At 43.6% G+C, this 25,999-nt stretch overlaps 2 protein-coding genes across 3 annotated transcripts; one reads left to right on the top strand and one right to left on the bottom strand.

Annotated features, from left to right (window-relative positions):
* The first annotated feature begins 685 nt into the window (after window positions 1-685).
* TUFM (Tu translation elongation factor, mitochondrial) lies at window positions 686-6,992 on the top strand. 2 transcript variants are annotated; one of them, XM_063301119.1, is made up of 11 exons: window positions 686-797; window positions 1,986-2,032; window positions 2,142-2,304; window positions 3,440-3,606; window positions 4,946-5,050; window positions 5,164-5,328; window positions 5,433-5,565; window positions 5,678-5,782; window positions 5,979-6,130; window positions 6,341-6,460; window positions 6,629-6,992. In XM_063301119.1, the coding sequence occupies exons 1-11, from the start codon at window positions 689-691 to the stop codon at window positions 6,797-6,799; spliced, it is 1,437 nt and encodes a 478-aa protein (XP_063157189.1). In that variant the 5' UTR covers window positions 686-688; the 3' UTR covers window positions 6,800-6,992. The 2 variants fall into 2 exon arrangements, with proteins under 2 accessions (XP_063157189.1, XP_063157188.1); XM_063301118.1 differs by having other exon boundaries at window positions 686-803.
* Window positions 6,993-7,642: 650 nt separating this feature from the next.
* ATXN2L (ataxin 2 like) lies at window positions 7,643-25,184 on the bottom strand. The gene is made up of 23 exons (XM_063301117.1): window positions 23,970-25,184; window positions 22,399-22,435; window positions 21,401-21,457; window positions 20,764-20,835; window positions 20,294-20,444; window positions 20,064-20,188; window positions 19,851-19,942; window positions 17,166-17,366; window positions 16,596-16,771; window positions 14,696-14,800; window positions 14,383-14,580; window positions 13,754-13,843; window positions 13,110-13,174; window positions 12,460-12,734; window positions 12,305-12,374; window positions 12,034-12,180; window positions 11,823-11,892; window positions 11,505-11,692; window positions 11,291-11,420; window positions 11,059-11,180; window positions 10,015-10,224; window positions 9,319-9,499; window positions 7,643-9,026 (listed from the first exon to the last, which is right to left on the bottom strand). Exons 1-23 carry the CDS (start codon window positions 24,224-24,226, stop codon window positions 8,977-8,979), a joined length of 3,069 nt encoding a protein of 1,022 aa, XP_063157187.1. The 5' UTR covers window positions 24,227-25,184; the 3' UTR covers window positions 7,643-8,976.
* Window positions 25,185-25,999: the final 815 nt, after the last annotated feature.

The raw sequence follows: 25,999 nt of genomic DNA, 5'->3' as shown, positions 1-25,999 counted from the left end.
CTACTTTATTGTAAGACTACATTAACAGAATCTTGCAAGTCTAAAAGTACAAATCTCCCATCCTCCCTATTTACCGCCTGAGAAGTTAGGGCGGGTCTTTCCTAAGTTTCTTTCTCTGGCTGTTACTCTGTTGTGGGCTCCTTTCTCCTATAGTTCCCTAGGCAGCATCACTTCCCCTTGTCTTCCAAGGTCATCCTCACATTCCATCACACAGATCATGCTCCTGCTTAATCGCAACTCAACTTAAGTACTATTTTTTTCTGTTTTCTACTGGGACAGGTGTCATTTATTTATACCCTGTCTCTCTTGGAGGAGTTCAGCGCGCATACATATTCCAATTTTTCTCCACAACAGCCCTGTGAGGTGGGCTGAGGTGAGATTGAGTAATTCTGAATTTCCACGGCGGAAGATGGATTTGAGACAGAATCCCTATAGGTCCTTGCTTCTATATATATAACCATCACAATGTTCTGGCTCGTGTTTCTACCCACTGGTGAAAAATTATCTCCTTGGCCGCTCAAAAAAGCATTAAAAAGTAAATTGGAAGTTAAACTTCTAAAGCAGGCAGCACGCAGTACATCTCTACTCAATCCGGCTGCACCACGGAACAGTCACCCGCAGTCAAAGATAGCGCCTTTTCATTTGTACCGGAAGTTAGGTCTGGCGCGTGCCGTTTCTCTCAATCTCCATGCGGATATTCTGCGGGTCGGGAGAGCGGCTGATGACGATACTTCCGGGAAAGGAAGTGAAGATGGCGGCCTGTGCTCTGCTGCTGGCGAGAGGGCGGCTGTGTGGCGGTAGCGGTTAGTCAAAGTGTCCATTGCGAGGGGACGGGGGGAGCACGTTGCGACAGCCAGGTGGGAGGCGGAAAAAGGCGGCCCAAGGCTATTCCGTCCTCCGTGGGTTCTCTCCAGAAAGCGCCTGACCTTTTGTGCCTTGACCTGGTCTTCAGTTCTGGGGTACGGAGGATGCTAAGGTGGCCACGAGGCGTTCGAGGGGAAGGAGAGAAGCAGCCCCCTCGCCCCGAGCGCAGTAAACTCCTCCCTTGTCCCATTATATGTCCGCTCAAACCTTCCATTCTGAGCACGTGGAGACTCCCGGCTACTGGAACACTACAATGACTGGGGCAGGGCGTTGCTGCAGTTTATTGACACTGCTTGCGGGGTTTTCTTGCCCCTGATCATGGGAACCCAGACCATGAACCTCACAGGGGTTGCTACACCTCGGGCTACAACATTTTTGCTCATGGGCCGTTTTGTTAACAAGATTTGGAATCTAGCAACTTTTATGGGAAGTGTTTATTGATTTCTTACCCCAAAGAAATTTTGCTCCCCTCTTCTAGCTGTGGTGAGAGGGAGGTTTTAGTGATTTTGTGTCCCCTCTTGCTGTATAGTAAATTCCTTTTTAAAAGAGCCTTTCTGTAAGAGATGAACAGTTCTGAAGTTTTGCATGCTCATTCTTTGCCTCCCTATATTAATTGCTAGTTCTGAATGAATTTCTGCCACCTAAAATATCTCATATTGTCATAAAATGAACAATTGAGAGAACCAAATATGTTTAGTGTAGAAAAGACAAAGGGAAAAATACATGCTGATTTTAAATATGCTGTACCATATTTTTGTGCAGTCTGTATTTATTTGCCCCTTGGATTAAATGCACTATAAACCAGATCATTGTATGGTGTTATACAGGTTCTGCTCTGATCAAATCTAGGTATGCTCTTCAGTTGGCATGAAGTTCTTCATGAATGAAGTTAGGTTTTGTTATTGTTAAATGCCTATATTGAGGGTTGTACGTAATGGTACAAGAAGGGAAGGAGTGGAACTGAGAACAAGAATGTCCAAAGATAATGGATTGAAGGATAACAATTTCAGTGGGCTATGTGAAGTACAATTGGATATGTGAATGTGAAGCACTACATAAAGGCAGAATATCATAAACTAATGCGAGGTTCCTATCATGATCATTATATTTGTGTCTTGCAGGTCTACGTGGCTGCCTGTCTCAGTACATGCAAAATGTACTATCCAAGGTAAGGAACATTTACATCAGGGAGTGGAAAAGGCAAAAAGTTGTGTTGGTACATGTTAAAGAGGCAGAAATTCAGACAGATTTTAATATAGCTACTTGTCTTTTTGCAGCCACCTGCACATTGCACAAGCTTCTATGGACAAGAGTTCCCAATTCGATGTTTTGCAGTTGAAGCGAAAAAAGTATTTGTAAGGGACAAGCCACATGTCAACATTGGAACAATTGGGCATGTGGATCATGGCAAGACCACGTTAACAGCAGCCATCACCAAAAGTAAGAGTTGGGGATAGGTGGGCGCAGTTGTAAAAGGGAAGGAGAGCTGCTCTAGCCTGGCTTTCCAACCAGCTCCCTTGTTTTTGCTAGAGGGCCACTGACTCAAAGAACCACCAGGTATTGGAGCAGCTGATAGGCCGATCCAGAGCTAGAAGTAGACAGAGGATGCTCTAAATCTAAAACTTGACATTAAAGAAATTGCCAGAGCTTAGTCTTGTGTGTTGGGCTGCTCTGGCTGTTTTCTATCATCAGGATCCCAGATCTAGAGTCTGCTTCAGCCTGTTTGGAATAAAAATGTTAGCCTTCTAGAATAATTTGTCTTGATTGATGGCAATCTCACAATCCATCTGAAGGTGTTGGACTCCATTTAGACAGCAGGAAGCTTCTAGAGGGTTTCAGGTCAGCTTCAAGCATAATACTGTTTCCAAGTCTCAAGTGGTAGACTTAATGCTTTCTCACTTGAGACTCAAGAATTAAACACCATATGCTCCTCCTTCACTCTCATGAACTGCAGGAAAGACTTTGGTGGAGTCTTCTCTCTACAGGTAGTCCTTGCTTAACAACCACAATAGGGACCAGAATTTCAGTTGCTAAGTGAAGTAGTCATTAAGTGAATCCAACCTGATTTTAAGATCTTTTTTGTGGCTGTTGTTAAGCGAACCATGCAGTCCCCCATTGATTTTGCTTGCCAGAAGCTGGCCGGAAATGTCAAAAATGGTGATCACATGACAATGCGAACTGGTTGCCAAGCACCCAAATTGTGGTCACATGACTGTAGGGAGGCTGCAATGGTCACGTGAGGACTGGTCGCAAGTCGTGTTTTCTAGCATGTCGTAAGTCTGAACCGTCACTAAACGAATGGTTGTTAAGGAAAGACTACCTATATAACATTTCTTATAACTCTTATAACTTATAACTCTTATAACTTCCCACGTAAGGGGAAAAAGGCTGAGATGTATAAAAGTTTTCTGCCAAAGCCCTTTTTGCTAATTCAAGAGTACAGAAAAAGAATGAAAGAGCCTTTGAGCATTGTTGGCTGACCTGCTCCCTCAACCAAGGAATAGTGCCAGCCCTTCAAATCTTTCAGTTTAAATACAGCTGTGACCCCATGTTCACATCTGTCTTTTTCTTCCAGTTCTTGCAGAGACTGGAACTGCCCAATACAAGAAATATGAAGACATTGATAATGCACCAGAAGAGAAGGCCCGGGGGATTACAATTAATGCCTCCCATGTAGAATATTCAACAGCCAACCGCCATTACGCCCACACAGATTGTCCTGGGCATGCTGATTACATCAAGGTAGGCGTAGGGAGCTATGATTCCAAGAAATCTCTTAAGAACTCCAATGTTCCTATTTTAGAATCCCTGGCAGAAGGTATTTGGTGATTGTACTTGCATTTCTGTTTGACTATTCTAAAGCTTTTGACTGTGTGGACCATAACAAATTGTGGCAAGTTCTTAGTGGTATGGGGATACCAAGTCATCTTGTCTGCCTCCTGAGGAATCTGTATAACGACCAAGTAGCAACAGTAAGAACAGACCACGGAACAACGGACTGGTTTCAGATTGGGAAAGGAGTACGGCAGGGCTGTATACTCTCACCCTACCTATTCAACTTGTACACAGAACACATCATGCAACATGCTGGGCTTGAAGAATCCAAGGCCGGAGTTAAAATCGCTGGAGGAAACATTAACAATCTCAGATATGCAGATGACACCACCTTGATGGCTGAAAGTGAAGAGGAACTGAGGAGTCTTATGATGAAGGTGAAGGAAGAAAGTGCAAAAGCTGGCCTGCAGCTAACCTCAAAAAAACAAAGATTATGGCAACCAGCTTGATTGATCACTGGCAAATAGAGGGAGAAAACGTAGAGGCAGTGAAAGACTTTGTATTTCTAGGTGCAAAGATTACTGCAGCTGCTGACTGCAGTCAGGAAATCAGAAGACGCTTAATCCTTGGGAGAAGAGCAATGACAAATCTCGATAAAATAGTTAAGAGCAGAGACATCACACTGACAACAAAGGTGCGCATAGTTAAAGCACTGGTGCTCCCTGTAGCAACACCTGGCTGCGAGAGCTGGACCATAAGGAAGGCTGAGAGAAGGAAGATCGATGCTTTTGAACTGTGGTGTTGGAGGAAAATTCTGAGAGTGCCTTGAACTGCAAGAAGATCCAACCAGTCCATCCTCCAGGAAATAAAGCCAGACTGCTCACTTGAGGGAATATTAAAGGCAAAACTGAAATACTTTGGCCACATAATGAGAAGACAGGACACCCTGGAGAAGATGCTGATGCTAGGGAGAGTGGAGGGCAAAAGGAAGAGGGGCCGACCAAGGGCAAGGTGGATGGATGATATTCTAGAGGTGACAGACTCGTCCCTGGGGGAGCTGGGGGTGTTGACGACTGACAGGAAGCTCTGGCGTGGGCTGGCCCATGAAGTCACGAAGGGTCGGAAGCGACTGAACGAATAAACAACTTGCAAGAGATATTTAAATGGATAATTTAAGGAAGAATGAAAAAGAAGGATCTTTCCTGTTTGAGATAGATATTTTTGTGCCAATCACAGTAACATGAAAGGATGTTTCTCTAAGCCTTGTGTTGGAAACATACCCTGACATATTCCCCATTCTCTGTAGAACATGATCATTGGGACAGCACCATTAGATGGCTGTATCCTGGTGGTGGCTGCAACAGATGGACAAATGCCACAGACTAGAGAGCACCTTCTGCTTGCTAAACAGGTCAGTTGTGATCTAAAAGACACAGCTAATGGTTATCTGATATGTATTGTTCAGCCTCAGGGATGCTTTAAGAGATCTAATTTTCATGCTTTTTTCCCCTCACATTATTCTAGATTGGAGTGAAACATGTGGTTGTGTACATCAACAAAGCTGATGCAGTTGATGATAAAGAAATGCTGGAACTAGTGGAACTGGAGATACGTGAGCTACTCTCAGAGTTGGGCTATGATGGGGAATCAACTCCTGTTATTGTAGGCTCTGCTCTGTGTGCTTTAGAGGTCAGTGATAGGTTGCTTGAACTCTGCTCCTTTTAATTCCTTATGTTACTTAATTTTAATTTAAGTAACGTTGCATTACTTCTTCCCATGGCTCTTCTTCACAGAACCAAAATCCAGAACTGGGGTTGAACTCTGTCATAAAACTTCTGGATACAGTGGATACATACATCCCTGTGCCAAAACGTGATCTTGATCAACCTTTTCTGCTACCTATAGAGCGTACTTACTCCATTCCAGGTACCAAACCTCAAATTTGCCAGCCTTTGCATTATACTCTACACATCCAAAGATGGGGATTCATTAGCAGTAGTAGACAGCTATTAAACTGGCTTTAACTGATTTGTTCTAGGTCGGGGCACTGTCGTAGCAGGTACCCTTGAACGTGGTATTCTTAAGAAAGGGGAAGAATGTGAATTTGTGGGTTACAAAACGCATTTACGCTCTGTTGTAATTGGTAAGTAGAATCCTCCCTCACCCTTTTTGTGGAGGCAAGACTATGGTCCTCCCATACTTTAGCTTAGCTTTCCTCATTATGTCACTAGGCCAATTGCTTTTGAACAATCATGGCCTGAAAATGTACTGAGACAAAGTCTTGCGGGACTGGGGAAGCTGCACAAGGGTTGCAGAAATAAGTGTATGATTGGCCTCAGGTGTCGAGATGTTCCACAAACAGTTGGATCAGGCACAGGCTGGAGACAATTTGGGTGCTTTGGTCCGGTCTGTGAAGCGAGAAGATATACGACGGGGACTAGTCATGTGTAAGCCTGGCTCCGTCCAACCACATCAGAAGATTGAGGCTCAGGTAAGTGAGGGAAACGTTCATGGGAAGGCAGAATACTAGGATGCTGTTTCACATCTGAGAGGGGACTGGGTATTCTATAGTGGGAAATAGTGTTGGCCATAACACTCTGGAGTACACATGGCACCATCATTACTAGGGAATGGCTAGGCTAGTAGCCCCACCCTCCCTGCAAATTTGAGACAAGGTAAATATATTTCTTTGCTTTCCTAGGTTTATATCCTGACCAAGGAGGAAGGTGGCCGCCAAACATCGTTTGTGTCTAGGTTCATGCCAGTCATGTTCTCGCTGACCTGGAATATGAGTTGCCGCATAGAATTACCTGAGGGAAAGGTTTGTTTCTCTTTTTCTCCACCAACTTCTTGTGCATGTGCACTGCTGGAAGCTTTATAACAGGTGTTCTTTCAGTAATTTCTGGATTGCCACATTCTTGCAGTTGTGGACAAATACAGTTGTAAAGTGTAGGTTGCCATCCCTTCATACCTCTCTTCTTTGCTGTAGGAAATGGTGATGCCTGGTGAGAATGTCTCCCTTAAGCTTGTATTGCAATACCCCATGGTCTTGGAAGAAGGACAGCGGTTCACTCTGCGGGATGGAGCTCGAACCATGGGCACTGGTGTGGTCACGAAAATTCTGCCGCTGGCTCCAGGGGAGGAATGCTGGGATAAATAAGTTATGCCAGCTGGAATTGAACATGAATACTTTCTTCTGTATGAAGCAAATTCTGGGCTACTTCCTAAGAAGCTTTCTCTGATAAAATTGGCTCCAGTTCTGCATGGTTGGCGAAAGTCTTGGCTCAAAGAAGACGGTTTGACCGAGGGGTGGGGGAAAGAGTGAAAGTTGTCTAAATAAAATAATTAAAAGTGAGCATGAGCTTTTTTCCCCCCTCCAAAATCATCCCTGTTCAGCTTAATGCAAATGTGTTGATGAAGCTACAAAATGTCTGTGCATCAGAGCACATAACCCTACTATACAACCTTAATCCATTACAAATAAGCAGCGTATAGAAGCAGCATATTTCCAGCAGAAGAGAATATCTGTAGCTCAGGGTTGAACTGTGGAATCCTTGGTGCACTCTGACCTTGGTTGCTTGTTGCAGATGTTTCATTACCAACTAGGTAACATTGTTTTAGAGCACCAAGAACTCCACAGAAGCATATTTGTCATGATGTGCTGCTATGTATATGAGAAAGGAAGCATCACCAAATCAAGCCTCTTTAGAGTACTTGAAATACAACAAATGTTTTGATGGGAAAGAAGAAATATGATTTGGAAACTAACTCCCTCACAAAAACAATGCACAAAACAATTCAAAGGCCAAATTATATGTAGGTTTCTAAAGTGCTCATTGGAAGGAGCTATGCACGGCAGTGAAATTCATCACTTTTTATCTGCACTCCAGCAGTATTTTAGGATTAACTATACACTGACATAGTTTTTTTTTTTAAGTGATACTAAATACTATCAACCATACACAGCCTTATTTTTGCAACTAATTACATGAATCGCTAACAGCATTTTGATAAAATTTAATGTACAAGTTTTAGCCTGATTATGCATTGCCAACCTGTTTCACAAATATGACCAGCAGAACTAAAATAGTTGAGAAGGAACTAGTAATATCTTTAATTCTGAAGTGTGTATTCTTCTGTACTTAGTGTTTTTTCCTGTTAAAAAAGAGGGGAAAGATTTTTCCTTTACTTTCTGCTCTAGTTGTTGATTCAGATTACAGCTGCATGGTTCTTACATACAATGTCAGATCCCTTATACCTCAACATTGACTAGTCAGGATCAAAGTAAGACTATGACACTGCAAGCAGGTTGACAAATGAAAACTTTCATTGAAGAGCAATGAAAAGCTCATGGTCCACAACACTGAACTTAACCCTGCACTCATTTTAAAACAATTCTCAGATGGCGACTGGCTGAGGCATAAAACGGGCTTTTAAGTGATTCAGAATGGTCTCTACAAATAAAGATTTAACATCAGTCACACCATCATCCTTGTTTTGTTTTATAACTACTCTGAAAAAACAATAGTAACCAAGATTCCTGCCAAGGCTGGGCGGGGTGCAAAGTCCAATCTAAAGTATGGCACAAATATGCTGTTTCTGTTCATCCCCAAAGTTCTTAAACTGAACATGGGGTAATTGATTCCAATAAAAGCATCAATTCAAATTTAATTTGGTGCATACTATATTCAGAGCAACCCCAGCACTAAAAACTACTGCTTTAGGACCTGTTTCACTGTCACTCAAACTACCAACCCTTGGTGATCTATTTTCAGAGAGGAAGAATTATAATGCTGCTAGACAGTAATGCTGAATTCAAAAACAGTCCTCCGAGTCTGGATGAGCTACATATGTGGGAAAGATCACAAAGTCTTCCTCCCTGATACTGCACAAATAAGGATTACTCTTTGCAAACTGGCCCTCCCACACATTCACCCCAAGCCCAACATTAGTTAGTTTAAAATTTTATTTTTTTTTACTTTTTAAATATTTTTACTTAATAAAAAGTCAAGATTTGTCCATATGGTCATGTCCTTGTCAAGTTAATGTGGGAAAGTGGCATTTGCTCTAGGAACCCCAGTGGAGTTATAAATAACAGAAAATAAACCCTGCCCTCCTCCGGGCAATGGGAAGGGGTCTTGCTCCATCCCGCTGGCCAACAGTACCCTGGGCAGGCTTCACTAAACCAATGGAAAGGAAGGTGCTTGCCGAGGGGCTGGGCCAGACTGCATCCCTTCGGGGGCCTCTGCCGTGGGCACAAGGGATGGCCCAGGCTTGGGGGCCAGCAACAGAGCCATAGCTGGCTGGGGTCTCAGGTCACAGGGAGAAGCGTGGACATCAATTCCCAGGGGTGTGGAATGGAAGCTGCTGGGAGGGATGAGACTGAACTGGAAAGAGAAGAAAAAAGCAGTGAGGACCACAAAGGCACACCAAAGTCCAAAACAGCATGTTTGTCACCTGCAGTGACAAACCCTTCCCAATATCCATCAATGCTCAATCTATCCTTCAGGGTAGTCAGTTTATCCTAATCAGATATGCTGACTACAATTTCTCTGATTTTCACCCAGATGGACAGGCTAGATGGGGACCACAGTACTTTTCAGTCCAGTACACTGAGAGGCTCATCTGTCCTATCAAGCCACCTTCCCGCTGCCCCCTAGCTTTAAACAACTGACTTACCTTGGTGGTGCCCTATGTACGTGTAGGGGGATGGCGTGGAGGCTGAAAGGGTGGGCACGCCACTCTGGGGCACACCTCCTTGAGGGGGTCCACCATGAGTCTGTGAGGGATGCAGGAGCATGACTTGTGGAGCTCCAGGGTGAGGTGGTGGGGCAGCTGCAATTCCAGTCTGGACATGGGCCTGTAGTGGACAAAAAGTTTCAGACCACCTGAATAAATGATAAATGATAATGCCAATTTACCAACTGATTAGGCCAGCAGAGAAAATGCCAAATTTTCTAATTTCGGAACATATATTTAGCAACTGATTCAACTCATGCTGCTGAAATTTAGATGAGGCCTTTAACCTAATTCCAGAAATTGTTCAAAGAATTTTTAATAATAGTGGAGTTCATGAAACAATTGCTGTTCCTGTTCACCATCTTCACTAATACTGACAATCTTTGCTCAAACTTTGTTTAGTATACTGTTGATGACTTTTAAATTTTTTTCCAAGCAATTCTAGCATGTACTCAAGTAGATAAAATCACTACCCTTCCATTTTTCTCATACATTAATTGCCGCAAAGAACCTGACTGGTCATACACCTCTCCTGGGTTGTCAAACACCACTGAACAGAGAGTTATGAGGATAGATACTCAGAAATCCCTCCCATGACCAAGATAGCAGCCCCTTCCCAGAGTCAGGCACACTCACCTGAGTGACATGGGCCATGTTGGTATATCCGTGCTGCAGCTGCTGATGGGCATGAATGGCATAAACTGCCGGCTGTGCGAAACCGCTCTGTGGAGACTGAGCACTGGGCCCTGGTGTTATGGATGGTGGTGTAGCTGTCAGCGTAGCTGTGTGGTAAAGGTTCTGCTGCTGCTGAGCACCGGCCAAATGAGGTGGCTGTCCAGCTTGGTGCTAGAACAGAAAGCACAAGAGTCACACTTCGACTACCAGAGTTTGTATTACATCTACAGTACTTTTTCCTTCTACGCTATTAAGTGTAGTGTAAGTTTGGTATTTTATGGAGAAAAGAAACATGTTTTAAATTCAGGCTAGCATACGGTCATCTGTGGGAAGATGGGGAATGACTCCCTATTTTATTAAATTTTTAGTTAATGTTATTGAATTCTTTTTATTAAATTAGCCTTCCTGTTCTCTGATCTCCTTCACGTAATATAACCATAATATAAGGAGGAAAGATTTTACATTCTCTAATCCTGATTCATTTATCATGTTGTCATACACTTCAAATTATTCATACTCTGAACATATTTTCCAGAGAAAGTACAGCATTTCTGATTAGAAGATCATACCAAAAAAGTCATATATCAGTTATGGGTCCCAACCACCCACTTGTCCGCAGTTCAGCATTCTATTTGCAGAAAATACTCTCCCCAAACATGTCTTGTATTAATACCCAAATCAAAAGTAGTTGCAAAGCAGCATCTTGTTTAATTCCTAGATCACCTTCCCCCCAAATAACAGCATGCAAGGATGAATAGTCTGTTCCTAGCGCTTCAATTCCAGAGAGCAGTTTCAGGAACTGAGACAGACAGAGCCTCACTTTGAAAGCAAGACTCCTTCCATCCCGTTTCATGCCAGCCTTGAATTTCTAGAGCTTTAAGGATCATGGTGCACTAGGACCAATTTCAAACACAAAACCAAACAGCAGGGTGTGAGTGCCAAACAAGCATTAAGTGTCTCCTATAGAGAACCCCCTACTTGCTTCTTCCCCCTCCCTCCAAGTACCTGCACAGGGCTGGGGGCGGCATGTTGTGTTTGCTGCTGGTTGCCCGTGGGTGTGGTAGCTGGTTGAGGCTGATGCGGATGCAGCTGTGTGGCATGATGGGGATACGACTGATGCACTGTGGCTGGGGAGAGAAGCAGCAAGCAGCAGTCAACAATGCACCGTGGGGGGAGAAAGAAGAAAGGAAGGAAGGAAGCTCAAGAGTGAACTGACTTCAGCTAACAATAAATGTACCATAAAGAGTTTGGGGCGTCGGTTGCTCTGCCGGGGGATACTGTGGAGTAGATGATGAGACAATAGCTTGGGGGTGGCTGCCAGATGTCATCATACGGGGGTTGCTCTGCAGCATGGGGGCAAACACAGGCTGGAGGGAAGGAAAAAAAATAGAAAATATGAACAAAACAAATCAGTACACATATTTCCCCCCCTAAATATTTATGGTACCCACCTGCGAGGAATAGTGGGCCATGGGCTGCATCATAGTAGGCTGTCCTGTGAACTGCTGGGGATTGTAGGAGATATATGAGGAGTATGGGGTAGCAGCTACCAGAGGGGGCCCTGCAGCAGCAGCTGCTTGCATAATGGGAGGAGCTGAGGTTGGCTGGTGCTGGTCTGAACGCTGGGGGGGTAGAGACCCTGTTCAGGAAAAAGAAATGGGTTAAGAAAAGTCATTCACACCCTTGTTTTTCCTCCAAGTGGCAGAACAGTTGAGCATTCCAGGCAAACTTCCTATGATCTACCAACCTCTGGTCAAGCATCTACCCACCTTTAGCTCGGTACTTCCCCTGCTGTCCAGGCACAGAATTGGAAACAGGATAAGGGTACATCTGAGGTGTCTGCAGAGAATAGCAGCAAGCTAGTTAATTCTAATAGTATCCTTATTAACATACCCAGTATACTTTGGATCGAACCAAGAATATACAGTGTGCCCTACAGTGCAAAGGCAGGACCACACAACACAATCCCCCTCACCTCACCTGCACAGCGGGGCTCATGTGAATCTGTGGGATGTAAGAAATATACTGTGTGCTGTACATGCCACTTTGCCCCGGTGTAATCACTGGAATGGAGGGTGTAGAATGCGTGCGCGGCCCCGGTGATGTTGGCGTACTCGTTGATTTGTTCTGGAAAGAAGGCAGCAATTATTAGACACTGGACCATGAAAGCAGTAAGAGAGCTCAACTGAATGTGCTCTCATCCAAACACCCACACCATCAAACCACACTCGCCCCGGAGCTAGTTACGCACCACCGAAAGAAGAGTCTTTGAGGGGTTGAATTCTTTCGCATTAGGATTCAGCGTTGATTTCTTCACCTGCCTGCACAGGAGTACGATGGAGATGAGATAGGAACACACAAGAAGCAGGAAGCAGCCTTATCTGCTCTGGTTCCCCCCAGACTCACTCTGAGACGGGGCCGTCTTCCTTGTCCTCCGCTTCCCCTTTACCCAGAGGACTGGCCGTCTGGGTCTGGCGCTCCGTGCCCTCAGAGGACCCTTTCTCCTCCTTGCTGCTGCCTTCACAGAACTCCAGGCTGGGCTTGGGAGACTCTTCAGGCACTTCACACGAGCCCCCTGTCCCAACCAACACCTCTGGAAGTTTGTCTTTTACCTTCCCTTCAAGAGACTCCTTAGGCCGGAAGGGATCATGGGTGGCCTCTGGAGAGGAGCTGGGCTGTAACTAGGAAGAAATATGGGGTAAGCAACTGTGGCCAGAAAAACTACTTTTATCCCTTGTTTCTAACTTTAAAGAGAGATGGTTTGGTGTAGTGGTTAAAGGCACTGGGCTAGAAACCAGGAGGCGTTCTAGTCCCATATTAGGCACAAAGCCAGCTGGGTGACCTTGGGCCAGTCACTCTTTCAGCTCTAGGAAGGAGGCAATGGCAAACCACTTCTGAAAAACCTTGCCAAGAAAACTGCAGGGACTTGTCCAGGCAGTCTCTGAGAACTGGACATGACTGAATGGATTAAAAAAAAATCTACCTTAAAAATGCTCATGTGCAATGTTTTTCTCCCTCTTAAGTGAAGGGGAATGGGAATTAGAGAATGTTCTCACCTTAAACTGGGCTCCAAACTTCCTCAGCTCCTCAAGCTGATTCCTCTTCTGTTCATTTTGGAGACCTAGAGCAGCACAATCACAACTGCACAGTTAAGAACTCAGAACCTAGATCTTGAAAATACCTTTTAGTATCGATCTCCAAGTTCTGTTAGTCTTCTCAATCTAGTGCTCTCTGACATTAAACAGGATTATGTTGGCTGAGGATTAATGCAGCTGTAGTCCTACAAATCCAGATGGCATTTGTTTCAGGTGGCCAACTATGTTATATGTATCTGTTAAGATTTTTTTACTTAGCAAGAATTATTTAATTTTGTATTGAGATACCACCTTTTTGAATGAACAAAGTGACATAATGGGGAGGGGGGTCAAGTCTTCCTTCATTTATCCCCAGAACAGTCCTGTAATGTAGGTTACACTGAGACAAAGCAGCTGGCTCAAAGTCATCTAGTGAGCTCTGTGGTTTTATTAATTAACTATTTAGTTCATTAGATTTAGACACTGCCTGGCTTTAAAAAGATTCTTTGTAGCTCACTATTAAAAAAACCAGCAATACACAAAATACCATATAAAATATGCAAAATAATCCCAGTCTGACATTAAGAGTAACAAGCAAAAAGCTCAAAAAGACAAAAGAAACAAACCTTTGCTAGTCTGTTTGACCAAGTCTGAGGGTCCCATAACTTCTACAGTCCTGCTGGCTTCTTTGGTGGCAGAGCTAGGCACCTCTTTAACTGGAATAGGAGGGAAAAGGTTAGGAGGTAAAATGTATGCTAGGTTTTACATCCGCAGATACCTGGCAGGGAAAGAGGAACAAAAGCTTGAAGTGAGCCTGGAAAGTACAGCAACTTCCCAAAGAGCCTCACCATTTATTCAAATTCCCCACTCTCCTTCTCCAGACAGACAAGTAATTTGTTTACCATCTTAAAACTTTTTCAACTGATCAAACCTAGCAAGGATTTAAAAACTGGAAAATCTCAGCATTTTTCTTACTAGGGTGAAACAGGAGGGGAAAAAAAACACCTAAAGAGAGAAGTTTAGGAGTCAGCAATCTTTCTGGGCAGCAGGTATCAAAAACCTAAATAAAATCCTCAACATTCTCAGAAACTCTGAAATCATCTGACACTTTAATTGGGGAGGAGTCTTATGGACCTCATCTGGGATTGCTCTGGCCAGCACGATGCCTATGGGTATTTCATTGCTGGATCTTTAATTCCTTCTTTGTGGATTGGCAATCAACAAAACCCACTTTACTCCCAGTTTAAGTACTTACCTTCAACAGCAGCTACTGGGATAGATGCTGGGACCTTAGGTGAAGGAGGGGTTGGGGAAGCACTAGATTCCATAGTAGGCCTTGACTCAGAAGGTGATGCAGGATCAATAGGGATAGCTGGTCCCACAGGGGGATCTTGGGAAGAGACTGGAACCGCTGAGGCAGACTTCGGTGAACGTGGAGCGTAGAGACGGCCCACTATAGAGTAACAGCAAAGATGCTTTTGATATTAGGACTACTATATGAAGCTGTTTTTTTAAATCAAGGCTCTCACAAAAAAGCCATCAGATTTTCTGCTTATTCTCTCTTCTACCTGTAGGAGATGCAGTGGAGACTTCCATGGGTCTGCTGGTTGGGGAAGACATACTCTTCGCCCCTCGATTGGGTCGTTGAGATTTTGGAGACATTCTGGATGGACCTAAAAACAAAGCAACCATAGGTGGTGATGAATCAAAACCAGACACGCACAAAACAAATGCTCCTTTGACATCAATGGCTCTCCTTTACTGGCAAACAATGAAAATTCTATTATACTAATCAGGTCCCCCTGGCAATTGAGGAGAAGCCTAGTTAGGAGTTAGGCGTGCAATGTGGGGGAGATGGCTGTCACTGAATCTGTCAGATTTGCTTTTCTAGGTGAAAAAGAAAGCAGCACAAACATTTCTGATTTCAACCTGTGTATACTATCCACCCCACCCTACCGTTCTACTCATCAACTTTTAGTGTCCTGCTATCTTACTGGCTTCAAATAGACTGATACTGCAGTGAAGGCAGATGATCATTTTTATTACATCTCAATAATTTCCTCATTCAATAAAGTAAAAAAAAAAAACCACCCAAAGTTAATTTGTATTGTAATTCCCACTTAACGACCCTTCATTCAGCAGCCATCCAAATTTACAACGGTGCTGAATTAATGGTAGTTATGACCAGTCCTCGAAGTTACAGCCATTGCAGCAACCCCGTCACATGATTGGAATTTGGTGGCAGTCCGCCTGCATTTACAACCACAGCGTGTGCTTCAACTCTCTCCACCCACCTATCTCCCCACCAGCTCTGCCCTTTCGGCTGCTCTGCACTCTGCCGCCACCTACCCCTGCCACCCCCTGCTGACCTTCAGTCTTCTTCCCCCAGTCGCTGATGAGGTGTGCCCAGCTGAGGCAGCTGCTGGCTCTTTGCGAGGCCAAAAGGGCAGAGATAGGGGGAGTTGAAGTGGAGGGTGTGGCAGGGCAGGGGTGTGAGGTCCTTGCCTAATGATTTCAAACAGGACTACCAGAACAGCCGTTGCTAAGCAGTGTGGTCACGTGATGTTCCGCCTAACTACTGCTTTGCTTAGTGACAGAAATTCCAGTCCCAATTACAGTTGTTAAGTGAGGACTACGTGTAATTGTCACTACTACTTCATTTCTTTTTAAATAATTCAGAATTTAGTTTTCTGTGCTCTTATGGAGCACACAAGAATTTCTGCATGGCACATAGTTAAATCCCTTACCTCCCCATAGAATCTCTATTCCACTAGTCAATTGTTTCTAATGAACCGCTTTAACCCCTGACTCTTCCCTGATTGACTTTTACTGCTGTCATGCATTCACGTGATCTTCCAGAGTTTTCCCTTAAATTGCCCATATCAGTTTTGGCTATCACATGATTTCCTTTCTTGCTGAACTTCCACTAGCACTTCCTTTAACTTTCTCAATCTCATTTCAAAATGCATTTCCCTTTAGAGCAGTGTTTCTTAAAGTGAGGTCCTAGAACCACTAGGGGTCCCCCAAGACCCTCTCAGATGTCTTTAAAATCAAAATTATTTGCCAGCCTATATTGGAAGATAATACAATATTAAAATCCCATCAAACAACCATGAGTAATGGTAGTGGCAGCAAACGCATCAATTTAATTTTTAATATGGTAAATATTGATAAATATAACCCATACAAACAAAAGGGTCCTCCATAATTTTTAAGTGTGAAGGGATCCTTGGAGAAAAAAGTTTAAGAAGCACTGCTCTATAGAAAAAGTAATGTAGAGCAAACCTCCCTACTGTAACTTTTTATCCCATCCTTTACCATTTAAAATTCCATCCTGATACAGTGAGAAAATAGGGAAAACAGAATCATGAGATTTCATAGTCAGATGAGACAACTGAGTCTGCCTCATTAAAGTAACTCAATCCATTCAAATATCTCCATTTTTAAGCCTGCGATCCTCAGCCTCACCTCCATTGATACCTCGTTGCTCTGGAACAGAGCCAGTGTTGCTTTCTGAATGATGTGAACTCCCACGGGGCGGTAAGGAGCCCATGCCTGGCCTCCCTCCTCTAGAACTACTGCAGCGTATGCCTCCTCTGGAACCTTCTCTGACACGCTGGGGAAGTGGTATATATTTGCCTTCTCTGCAAAGAGAAAAATACAGTGGCAGAGTAAGGAGGAAAACCTCCTTACCACAACTTTGCTCATTCAAGAAGTTAAATGCAAAATGCAAGGAAACATCTAAAGCAAGGAGACTGGCAATCAACGGTGAGCAAGCTTCCAAGTCACAGTGGGACCTTAACATTATTTCCTCCTCAAATATATAGAGTAAACCAGCCACAAATAGTACTTGTTCTATACTAGAGAAGGCATCTTGCTGTTCAAACATTATTTTTGATTACCTTTCTGAATCACCCTAAGAAATGCTGCCTGAGCCATGCAGAACAGCTAACGTACCAAGTATAAAACACAAAGATACTGATATTACATTGGGATTAAATACATATTTTATCCTCTTCACCGATGCTGCAAACTTACCTGGAAGCCAGACTGGGACTGTCTCTTCCAGACACTTGTCTTTGCACTGAACTGTGCTTCTCTTCTTCCGTGCGCCCATCATCGTTTTCCATGGCAATGCGCAGTCTATACTGTGGGCTTGACTCAATTTCTCGTGCCAGCTGGGCAGCTCTGGCCTCTCGTTGCCGAAATGCCTCTGTGTTATCTTTCTCAAGAGGGACTCTACCATGAAAAGATGGGCCATTGGAAGAGGAAAAAAAGGATATACAGCAAACAAATTCTACTGATCTATCTTTTCAAAACAACACAAACTTGTTTTACTGTAGAAGCACTAACAGCTCTCCATTTCTAACACGGTGAAAGACAGCTCAGATCCCAACAATTCAAGGTTTTTGACTGGACTTCCTAGAGTTTGCAAATTTCAAATCCAGAACTAATTCCAAACAAGCTCTGGACAACACTTATTACTTACTAGATAAATCCACACATTGTGTTTGGGGTAAAATCAGGATTTGGTTGTACTGCATTGGTGACATACTGGCCAAAATGTGCCCAAACTGACCAGTAAAGTTCTTACCATTAACAGAGACAATAGCTGGTAACCCAATTTACTCTTTCTTTAATAAAAAGGTGTTATGAGAAAGCTTTGAATGATCAGAGCCATAACAGGTACTGGAGGTCTATATTGATGGGGTCATTTGCTGATGACCATGAAATATAAAAATTCTGACTTGGAATATAAGAGGAATAAACTGTAAAGAATATAAATTAATTAAATGAAGAAAACTAGGTATGCTGTATTTGTGACACTAAAAAAAGGGGGAATGATGTAACTGATCTGATGTTGTGGGCTGGATTTGATGGATATCTATATGAAAGAAAGATGTAGATTTAATTATGAACGAAGGAACTAAAATATATGTCAAACAGTATGAACTGGTGCCATATTGAGATAAAACCAAAGTTAATGAATTCTGCAAACAGTACTTAAAAAATCTAAATGGGAATAACAATATAGTCAAAAGTGGAACTGAAATGGTCATATTAGGGTTGGTTGGAGACATGAATGTACATGTACTTTTGTTTGCAGACAGTGCCATTTTGTTGGCTGTGAATCCAAAGGAAAAATGGGATGACCGCTCCATGTTACACATAAATGGCAAAATATTAGAGCAAGGAGATAAATCTATTCACTTTAGTAGGAGTATATCTGCCCCTAAAGAGGGGGTAATGGATAGGAAAACATTAAGATGTATACATGCCGATAAAAAAGACGGGTAATATATAGTCTGCTACATCTGCTGAGAGGAATAAATGTTTGTCAAGAGATGTTTGAGTGTGGTAAAACAAACAAAAGATAGGGTCAAGAATGAAGGCAGACTAAATACAGAAATGAGTAATCAGAATGAAAGCAGTACTTTGAGGTGGCTTAGCTGTATAGAGAGAATGAATGAGGATCAAATAAAAAAAACAATCTATAAAGGAAGAGTGAATGGGTATAAGGGAAGACTGAGAAATGGGCTGGATGGATTTGAGATCCTCAAAAAAAGGGGGGGAGAAATTTAAAGAACAAAGGGAATACATAAAGTAATGCACAGATGAAAAGAAAGCAAGTATGGCTTGCAAGTACAGAAAGATCTGAAGCGTTAGTAGTGAATGTTTATGTAACTAGGTTTAGTTATATTTTCTTTTATTTCCTGCTTTAATATTTTTTGTCCATTACTCATTGCTCTTTTTCTATGCTTTACTAATATTGCTTACTACTAGAGGAAATAACAATGGATTGAGTACATATATATGCATGCATGGAAAAATCAAATACAGGATTCTGTCACTCCTGTATACTGTGAACTTAGGAGTATAAAAAAAGCCCTAGCAATGTAGTGAACCAAGCTGTATATTGACTCTTAAAAAGTACAACTAAATTGGCTAGAAGTAGGTATCCAAAGTGACCATCTTGCATGTGGCCTAATATTCGCTGTATTCATTGTTTATTTACTAGATTTATATCCCATCTTTACTTCGTGCAACTCAAGGCATACATAATGCTCTCCTTGTATCTTTCCCATAACAACAGCCCTGTGAGGTGCATTGGGCGGAGTGTGTTACTGCCCCAAAGTCACCCAGCTGGCTTCCATTCCATTCCAAGAGAGGACTAGAACTCATGGTCTCCCAGTTTCTTGTGTAGCACCTAAACCAAATTGGCTCCTGGAATCCTACCCTCAAATGCAGGTAACACAAGGGCAGCAATTAAATTTTATGCCCACTGGAATATAAGATGTCTTATCCTAGAAAAACAGCATTGCTTCTCAGTGGTATCAAGACTTCATTTTCTAAAATAACAACCAACAACCCGTGATAAATAGGTGGAAATGAGAATAGGGAGAGGATGAAATTACTCATAAATACTGACAGTTAGATATTCAAAGGGTTGAGACAATGACCTCTGAATTGCCTTGACAGTCAGTCAACTGTTTTTTCTTTACGCACTGATTTCTGCCAACTAATCAAAGCCTTGCAAGGACTAGCAGGAGTCCTGATATGTTAACCAACCCTCATTTATTAAGTGAAGAAGAAACGGAAACAATCTAGAGCCTACTTCTCTACTTGAATAGCCTACAGAATCGTTCCTGAATGGTACCGTTGTCATCAACTGCTCTCTCCCCCCGAACCCTCACACATATACATGGCTAAACCCTTACTTACGTATATGATGAAAGACTGCTATCATATGTTGTCTTCACACCGTAATTTTCCTCATTGAATTTGAACATCTCATTTGGGTCCCAGCCATTAGACTGAAATAACAGATAAATGCTTCAATACCTTTGCTGCAACACAGCTTAGCAAAGCACCACTAAAGCTGCATCAGTCCCCAGTAAATCTATTTTGGGGACTCAAGCCATACCAGTCACTTACCATATCTGATTCTAAGTCATAATCATCACTGTTGCTATCTCCTCCTTCCCAGCGTTGTAGTACTTTCTCTTTGTGCTCCCCGTTCACCTTAGAATTCATGGCAATGGCAGAATCTGTGAACTTATCTAAGACACAGAACAGAAGGAAAGGTCAGGATAAAGGATTCAAGTTCTCCCCCACCCCGCCTGGCTCCATCACACCTTAATTCTGATATTTTACGGCTGTATTACCTTTGGTGGCGTAGTTAAAGTCAACATTGCGGAAGTGTACTAACATGACATCAGCAGGCTTGAAAACCATAGTGTCTACAATATCCTCCCTCCTTGGCCCTACTGGCTGATCGGGCACCTTCCTGTGAACAGCATCCACAGCCAGCTCAAACTGTAAAAATAATCTTAATTAATACAGACTGCCTATTCCTACTATAGAAAACCACGTAAATCCAAATACATGCTGTATCACGACTCATTGGTCACTAAGCACTATCCAATGCCAGATATTCACCCTTGTAATCTCATATTAACAGGCTGCTTAAGCAAGCTTTGTACAGTTTGTACAGAGAAAGGATATTTGCCTGCATTGTAAGTTTCAATGTAAAATAAAGCTAACTATTTAATTTTAAGTACAATTAAGCTAAATATTTCATTGGACCTGCACCCAAACATCCTAAGAAAACTAGCCAGCAAAAAAAAGGATTCACCTTAGAACTCAAGGTTTTAAAAATTCCTTCAAATGTGCTTCCACTTTTCACTTTCACATCACATGTTGATCCCTGGGAAGAGAACCAAATGGAAGGAATACTAAAGAAAGGATACAGGGATACTTCAAACTGTAAACTGAAACCTCCCTGCCCCCCCACCAAACATACACCTAGCATCAATCAATTTGGAAGTGCTGTTAAAATAAAGCAGGTAAACTGAAGAAATTCAAGAGAAAACCCTGACTCATTTGCACAACACTTAGCACAAACCATTCGTAAGGCACACATCCAGAAGACATACCCCAACCAAACAGCAAACTACTAGCCTTTGTCAGCATCCCACCCTCCTTTGGTTGACAACCTTACAATTTCGGCATCAGCTGCCATTTTAAAATCAACCCAAAACACAGAGTAGCTGGGACTGAAGCCCTTAAAATGAGGATCTGAGGTCAAAGGATACTATAAATCAAAATACAACATGGATTAGTATGTCATGTGAGCAATGCCTATATAAACACAAATGCTCAACTCTTCTGTATCGAAAGAAATTCCACCATGTACCTTCCACCAGGTAAACATGCACCTGTATGTCGACCTTTCCAGTCCTATATCCTTAATTTATCACCAGGAGACTCACCACAACTGCTGTTAGAAAGTGCAGCATTCGGGAATTGTTATAAACACCCTCAAAAGCCTGGGGGGATGGAAAAATAAGTGTCACCAAGACATTTGTAACCATCCATTGCCCAATGTTACAGCACTCCCAATTATTAGGTAAGTAACTGAAAGATTCCAGAAAAGTAAACATCAGTTGTAACAAATGTAGGCCTAAATTGCTGTTATGTCATTTATTCTCTCAGTAAGGAGCCTCTTTCATAAATGTTATTGTATAGGAGGCTTAGCACAGGATCAAGTGGTGTTACTACTTCCAATCCATTTTGGTTAGAGGGTCTAGAGTTGAAAATGAACACTATATTGGGATTTCCACCACAATTCAGTACCTAAGTATTGAGGCACCCAAATATTTATGTCACAAAATAAATAAAAATCATGAGGCTTATGACACAGGTTGATACGGAAAGTACACTGTAGTTCCTTTTTCAAAACAAAACTTGTGCCTTTCAGTGATTTAACTCCAATAATCTTAACAAAGTTCCAAATTTACAAAAAAAAAAAGAGGTTTTCCACTGTAAACTAGTTATAAGCAGACTTCTCTGCACCTCAACCACAGTCAAATGATATTATGCTGAAAATTTACAGGAAATTTAGCATTACCAGTTTTGAACTAAATTTATTACATGAAATTATTTTACTCCAGATACTATTTATACTTTGCTACTGTTACAGGAATTGCAAATGAGAGAAATATAATGCAAACATAACACAAAGACACAGCAATAGTTTTACTGTAGTCAGAGCAGACACCTAAGATTCTAGGAACAGTCTTTTACCACATGACATGATTCAAAAAATTCTTAGGTTGGGGGTACATTTGTAGTCCTAAGAACTGAAGCCTGCTAGCAGATATATTTATTGGCAAAGTCTGGTAGTGGAAAGCTCAAATGTCATGTAACACAAATCATACAGATTAGATATGACAATCCAAAATGGCTTATAGTCCAACTTAGTACTTACAGGAGACTGTGGAGGTCCTTTGCCTGTACTCTGACCCCTGAAAATGAATCAGATGCAAGTGTAAGAAGAAAATAATGCAATCTCCAAAATGTAAACTTTTCAAACCAACAGGCTACATTTGGTGTATAAATTCGTCACTCCTTATGAATCTAATTCACAGGAGCTCTAGCCTCTAACAAGAACCCCATACTTTACTACCAAGATAATTAAACAGAGACTTCCTAATTCAGGTAACAAAAGCATGGCTTCCTTTCCATGATATGGGGACAACTTTCTGAAAAATCAGTGCACAGACTATACATGAAAGCATCCTCTACAAACACATAAAAGTAGATGTTGCTTCAATGGACATGAACTGGATTATTGGCACATCTACCCAACCATTTTCTCAGTGTATGAACAGAAGTTTAGAATGGGTTTGCTTTGCCTCATAGCCATTATTTCTAAGCTTTCTAAATTACTTTACCTAAATTCAGAATAAAATTTTGTACAATTCATCAGAATTCCCTAGCCAATTTAAAATAAATGGGAAATGATTAGGTGATAATTCAGTGATAATTCAATCAGAACAGCAAAAGGAGCTCTCTATATTAAACATCATGAAGAGCTCGTTAATTAATATTCCTTGCTCTCTGTCATAGCCAGAATGATCATAAAAAGTACTCAACTCCTGGGAACAAGATCTCCAATATAGATATCCACTCACCCAACAATCTTGTTTATAAAATTGATGTATGGCTCAGAAAATTTTATGTAGTTCTACTATTCCTTAAACTAGAGATTATTTTAAGATTATTTTAGTGGCTAATATGAACACTGTCTCAAATGCCATACTAGCTGAAATGAATAACATTAAGTACCACCTTGTCAGTTGTAAATGGCTGATCAATTAAATTTATCTACTAGGCTACTGAAATTAAAAAAAAAACTTTAAGTAGCAAACTAGGCAAAACTCATTTCTAGAAGTTATCACTGCTCATATATAAGACGACTCTTTTAATTAAGCAGAACAAGACAGCTCAGACGTTGCTATGTCTGAAAGAAAGTCTCAGTTTGATAGTTGTTTCTGGTGCCTATATGTTATACATCAGGTTGCACCAACCGAATTTAATTCTGAGAAAATATAGTTCAGATACTCAACTGCAGCTTAAATTCATCCACCCTAAGTAGTCAAATCCTGCTCCATGCCAAGGAGTGCAACTCCGCTCGTGAGGGATCGACCATTCCTTCCTTCTCAAAAGGGAGAAGACGAGGGGAGCCACGCGCAACCCTTCCTAAATCTCACACACCAGAGATGGATGGCTGGCGGAGATTCTGCGCAGGGGACCTAGTCAAGCGGTGTCCGTCTTCTGCTCCCGACAGGGCGTACGCTGAGTAGAGCGGCATCCAATCAGCAGCAAAGCAGCCCAACTCCGCTTATCGGAGCCACACACACACTCTTCTCCCACCCGGCCAGTCTCCTCGCCAACCCTTTTGGGGCGGGAGCACTATAGACAGCCCTTCCCTTTCAGTCTCAGTCCGGACCCCCTCTTGCTCGCCCACAGAAACCAGCGCCTTTTGCTCAAGCGTACCTGGTGCCGCTTCCTCCAGGGGGGGCTCCTCCTCCGCTACCAGGGGGAGCCATCATCGTGGCTCTCGGTCCGCCCGCGGCCCCGGGGCTGAGGTTCCCGTTGGGGCTGGCAGGGGGCGGGTTGGCTTTGCGGGAGGCGGCGGCAGCAACGGCGGCGGCAGCGGCCGGAGGCGGCGGCGTCGGCGTGGTCGGAGGCGGGGGGCCCGAGGAGGGCGCAGCAGGTTGAGGGGAGGGCGGCGGCAGCGGCTGTTTCAACATGGCGCTGGCGGCGGCAGCGAGAAAAAGGGCCGGACGCCGCGAGATGAAGGCAGCCCCCTGCTCCTCCTCAGCACGCGTTCAAGGCCGTTGAGCGAAAGGGTGGAAAAAAGGAGAGAAGGGGGGAGGGCGGCCGAGACTCTTCCCCCGTGCGCGCGCGCGTCTCCCCGGGCCGCCTTTACGCTGCCTGAAGCGGCGAGTTAAAAATGAGAAAAAAAGAAAAAGGCGAAGGGTCACCGATCAGTCACCCAGCCGCGGCACGCAGAGAGTGCGGCTGTTTCAGGCTGAGCCCGCGAGACAGGCAACGCCGTGCGCTCCTGCCGGCCCGGAAGGGGAAACTGGCTGGCGGGCAGGCCGTCGCGGAAATGTGGAAGAGTTAAATGCTGGGAAACAGTGGGGGGAGGCAGGCAGACGCGTCCCCCACACACCCGCGTTCCGTTGGCTTCGCCTGCGCGCGTCAGCAAAACAAACGCCTGTAACGTGGGCCTCGATCCCACCTGCTGCCGCGGAATGAATCCTCCGGGAGGACGCGCCGTTTGGCCGCCTCGTCCCCTCTGTAAGCCGGCGCCTCGGGAGGGGGGGAGGGAAAGCCTCGAGCCCCGGAGGCAACGTGAGGGCCGTGAGGGGAATCGCGGGGGAGTGGGAGGGGGAAAGAAGATGGAAGGGAGCGAGGCCGCGAGAGAGAGAGGAAAAAGGAAGGAGGGGGAAGGTTGTGATGTTGGCGCACAGGGCCGCGACGCGAGCGGTCTCAAACCCCTTCCTGCCGAGGGAGTGGACGGCTCTGTCCCCTATCAGGCTCGCGCTTGCTTGTGAAGTAAGAAGAGGGGGAAGGGCGACACGGATCCCGCTGGCCCGCGCGCACGAGAAGAAGTCAATCCGGTTGCTGCACAATGAGTCCCTGGGGAGGGCAGGGCCTCGCTCTGCGCCTGCGCTCTACGCGCGCCCTCCTGCAGCGCACGTTCGGTAAGGTTCCTGCCGGCGCCGTGCGCACGCTCTTCGCGTGACCAATCGAGAAACGAAAGCGAGCCCTTCAGTTCCTGACGGAGCTTTAGGGAAGAGGGGGCGTTCCTCCGGTAATGGCTAAGTCCAGTGCACATGCGTAAGAGGAAACAAAGGCTTGCGCCTGTCGTGTCCCTCAGATAGGTCTGCGCATGTGCGAAATGAGGGGAAGGAAACGTGTCGCCCACGTGTCTAGCTCGTACAAATGGTAGGGTGCTTGGAAATGCGCATGTGCAGGAGGCGGGAATCGCCAACTGAGACCAGAAGGCCCGGATGTTAGTTACCCGGTTGACCCCGGATGACCCTCATCCTCAATATGATAGCCTTGGCTTCTGTGACCTCAAGGGCAGTGTGTCCCTCAATTCCAGTGTCTAAGAAGGGTGACCGACGCTTGATAGAAATATTAAAACTATAAGGAAGATATGCGCACCTATATTAGATACACATCACTAAGAACTGACACCCACTTGAGGGCACATAATGTTAGATGCATGCATAATAGTCATATAAAGTTAGCCTTGTTAGCCTTTAAGAAAAATGTATTATTTTAAACTCAGAGTCAACAAGGGCTGCAATCCTATGGATGTGTACGAGAACAAGCCCCACTGATTAAATAAATGTATGCATGAAAACACAACTAGCTGCATTTTGATTTAAATTGTCTCTGAAATGTTTTCCATTATCCTCCCTTTCTTAAGGTACCATTATACAAAAACAATGAAACTGCTTATTCTGACATTCTGAAAGAGGCATTACAACATGCAAAATACAGTCACA

Source organism: Candoia aspera, chromosome 4 (assembly GCF_035149785.1).
Source record: "Candoia aspera isolate rCanAsp1 chromosome 4, rCanAsp1.hap2, whole genome shotgun sequence".
Taxonomy (NCBI): Eukaryota; Metazoa; Chordata; class Lepidosauria; order Squamata; family Boidae; genus Candoia; species Candoia aspera.
The sequence above is the reverse complement of the archived record's forward strand: the minus strand, read 5'-3'. Positions and strand labels throughout refer to the sequence as shown.

Coding starts and splice junctions, on each gene's coding strand:
- TUFM (XM_063301118.1), top strand. CDS start 689: ATGCGGATATTCTGCGGGTCGGGAGAGCGGCTGATGACGATACTTCCG. Junction 804..1,985: donor GCGGCTGTGTGGCGGTAGCG/GTTAGTCAAAGT, acceptor TGTGTCTTGCAG/GTCTACGTGGCTGCCTGTCT. Junction 6,461..6,628: donor TAGAATTACCTGAGGGAAAG/GTTTGTTTCTCT, acceptor TCTTTGCTGTAG/GAAATGGTGATGCCTGGTGA.
- ATXN2L (XM_063301117.1), bottom strand. CDS start 24,226: ATGTTGAAACAGCCGCTGCCGCCGCCCTCCCCTCAACCTGCTGCGCCC. Junction 20,189..20,293: donor CTTTAACTACGCCACCAAAG/GTAATACAGCCG, acceptor TCTGTGTCTTAG/ATAAGTTCACAGATTCTGCC. Junction 11,181..11,290: donor GACGCCCCAAACTCTTTATG/GTACATTTATTG, acceptor TTCTCTCCCCAG/CCACAGTGCATCAGTCGTAT.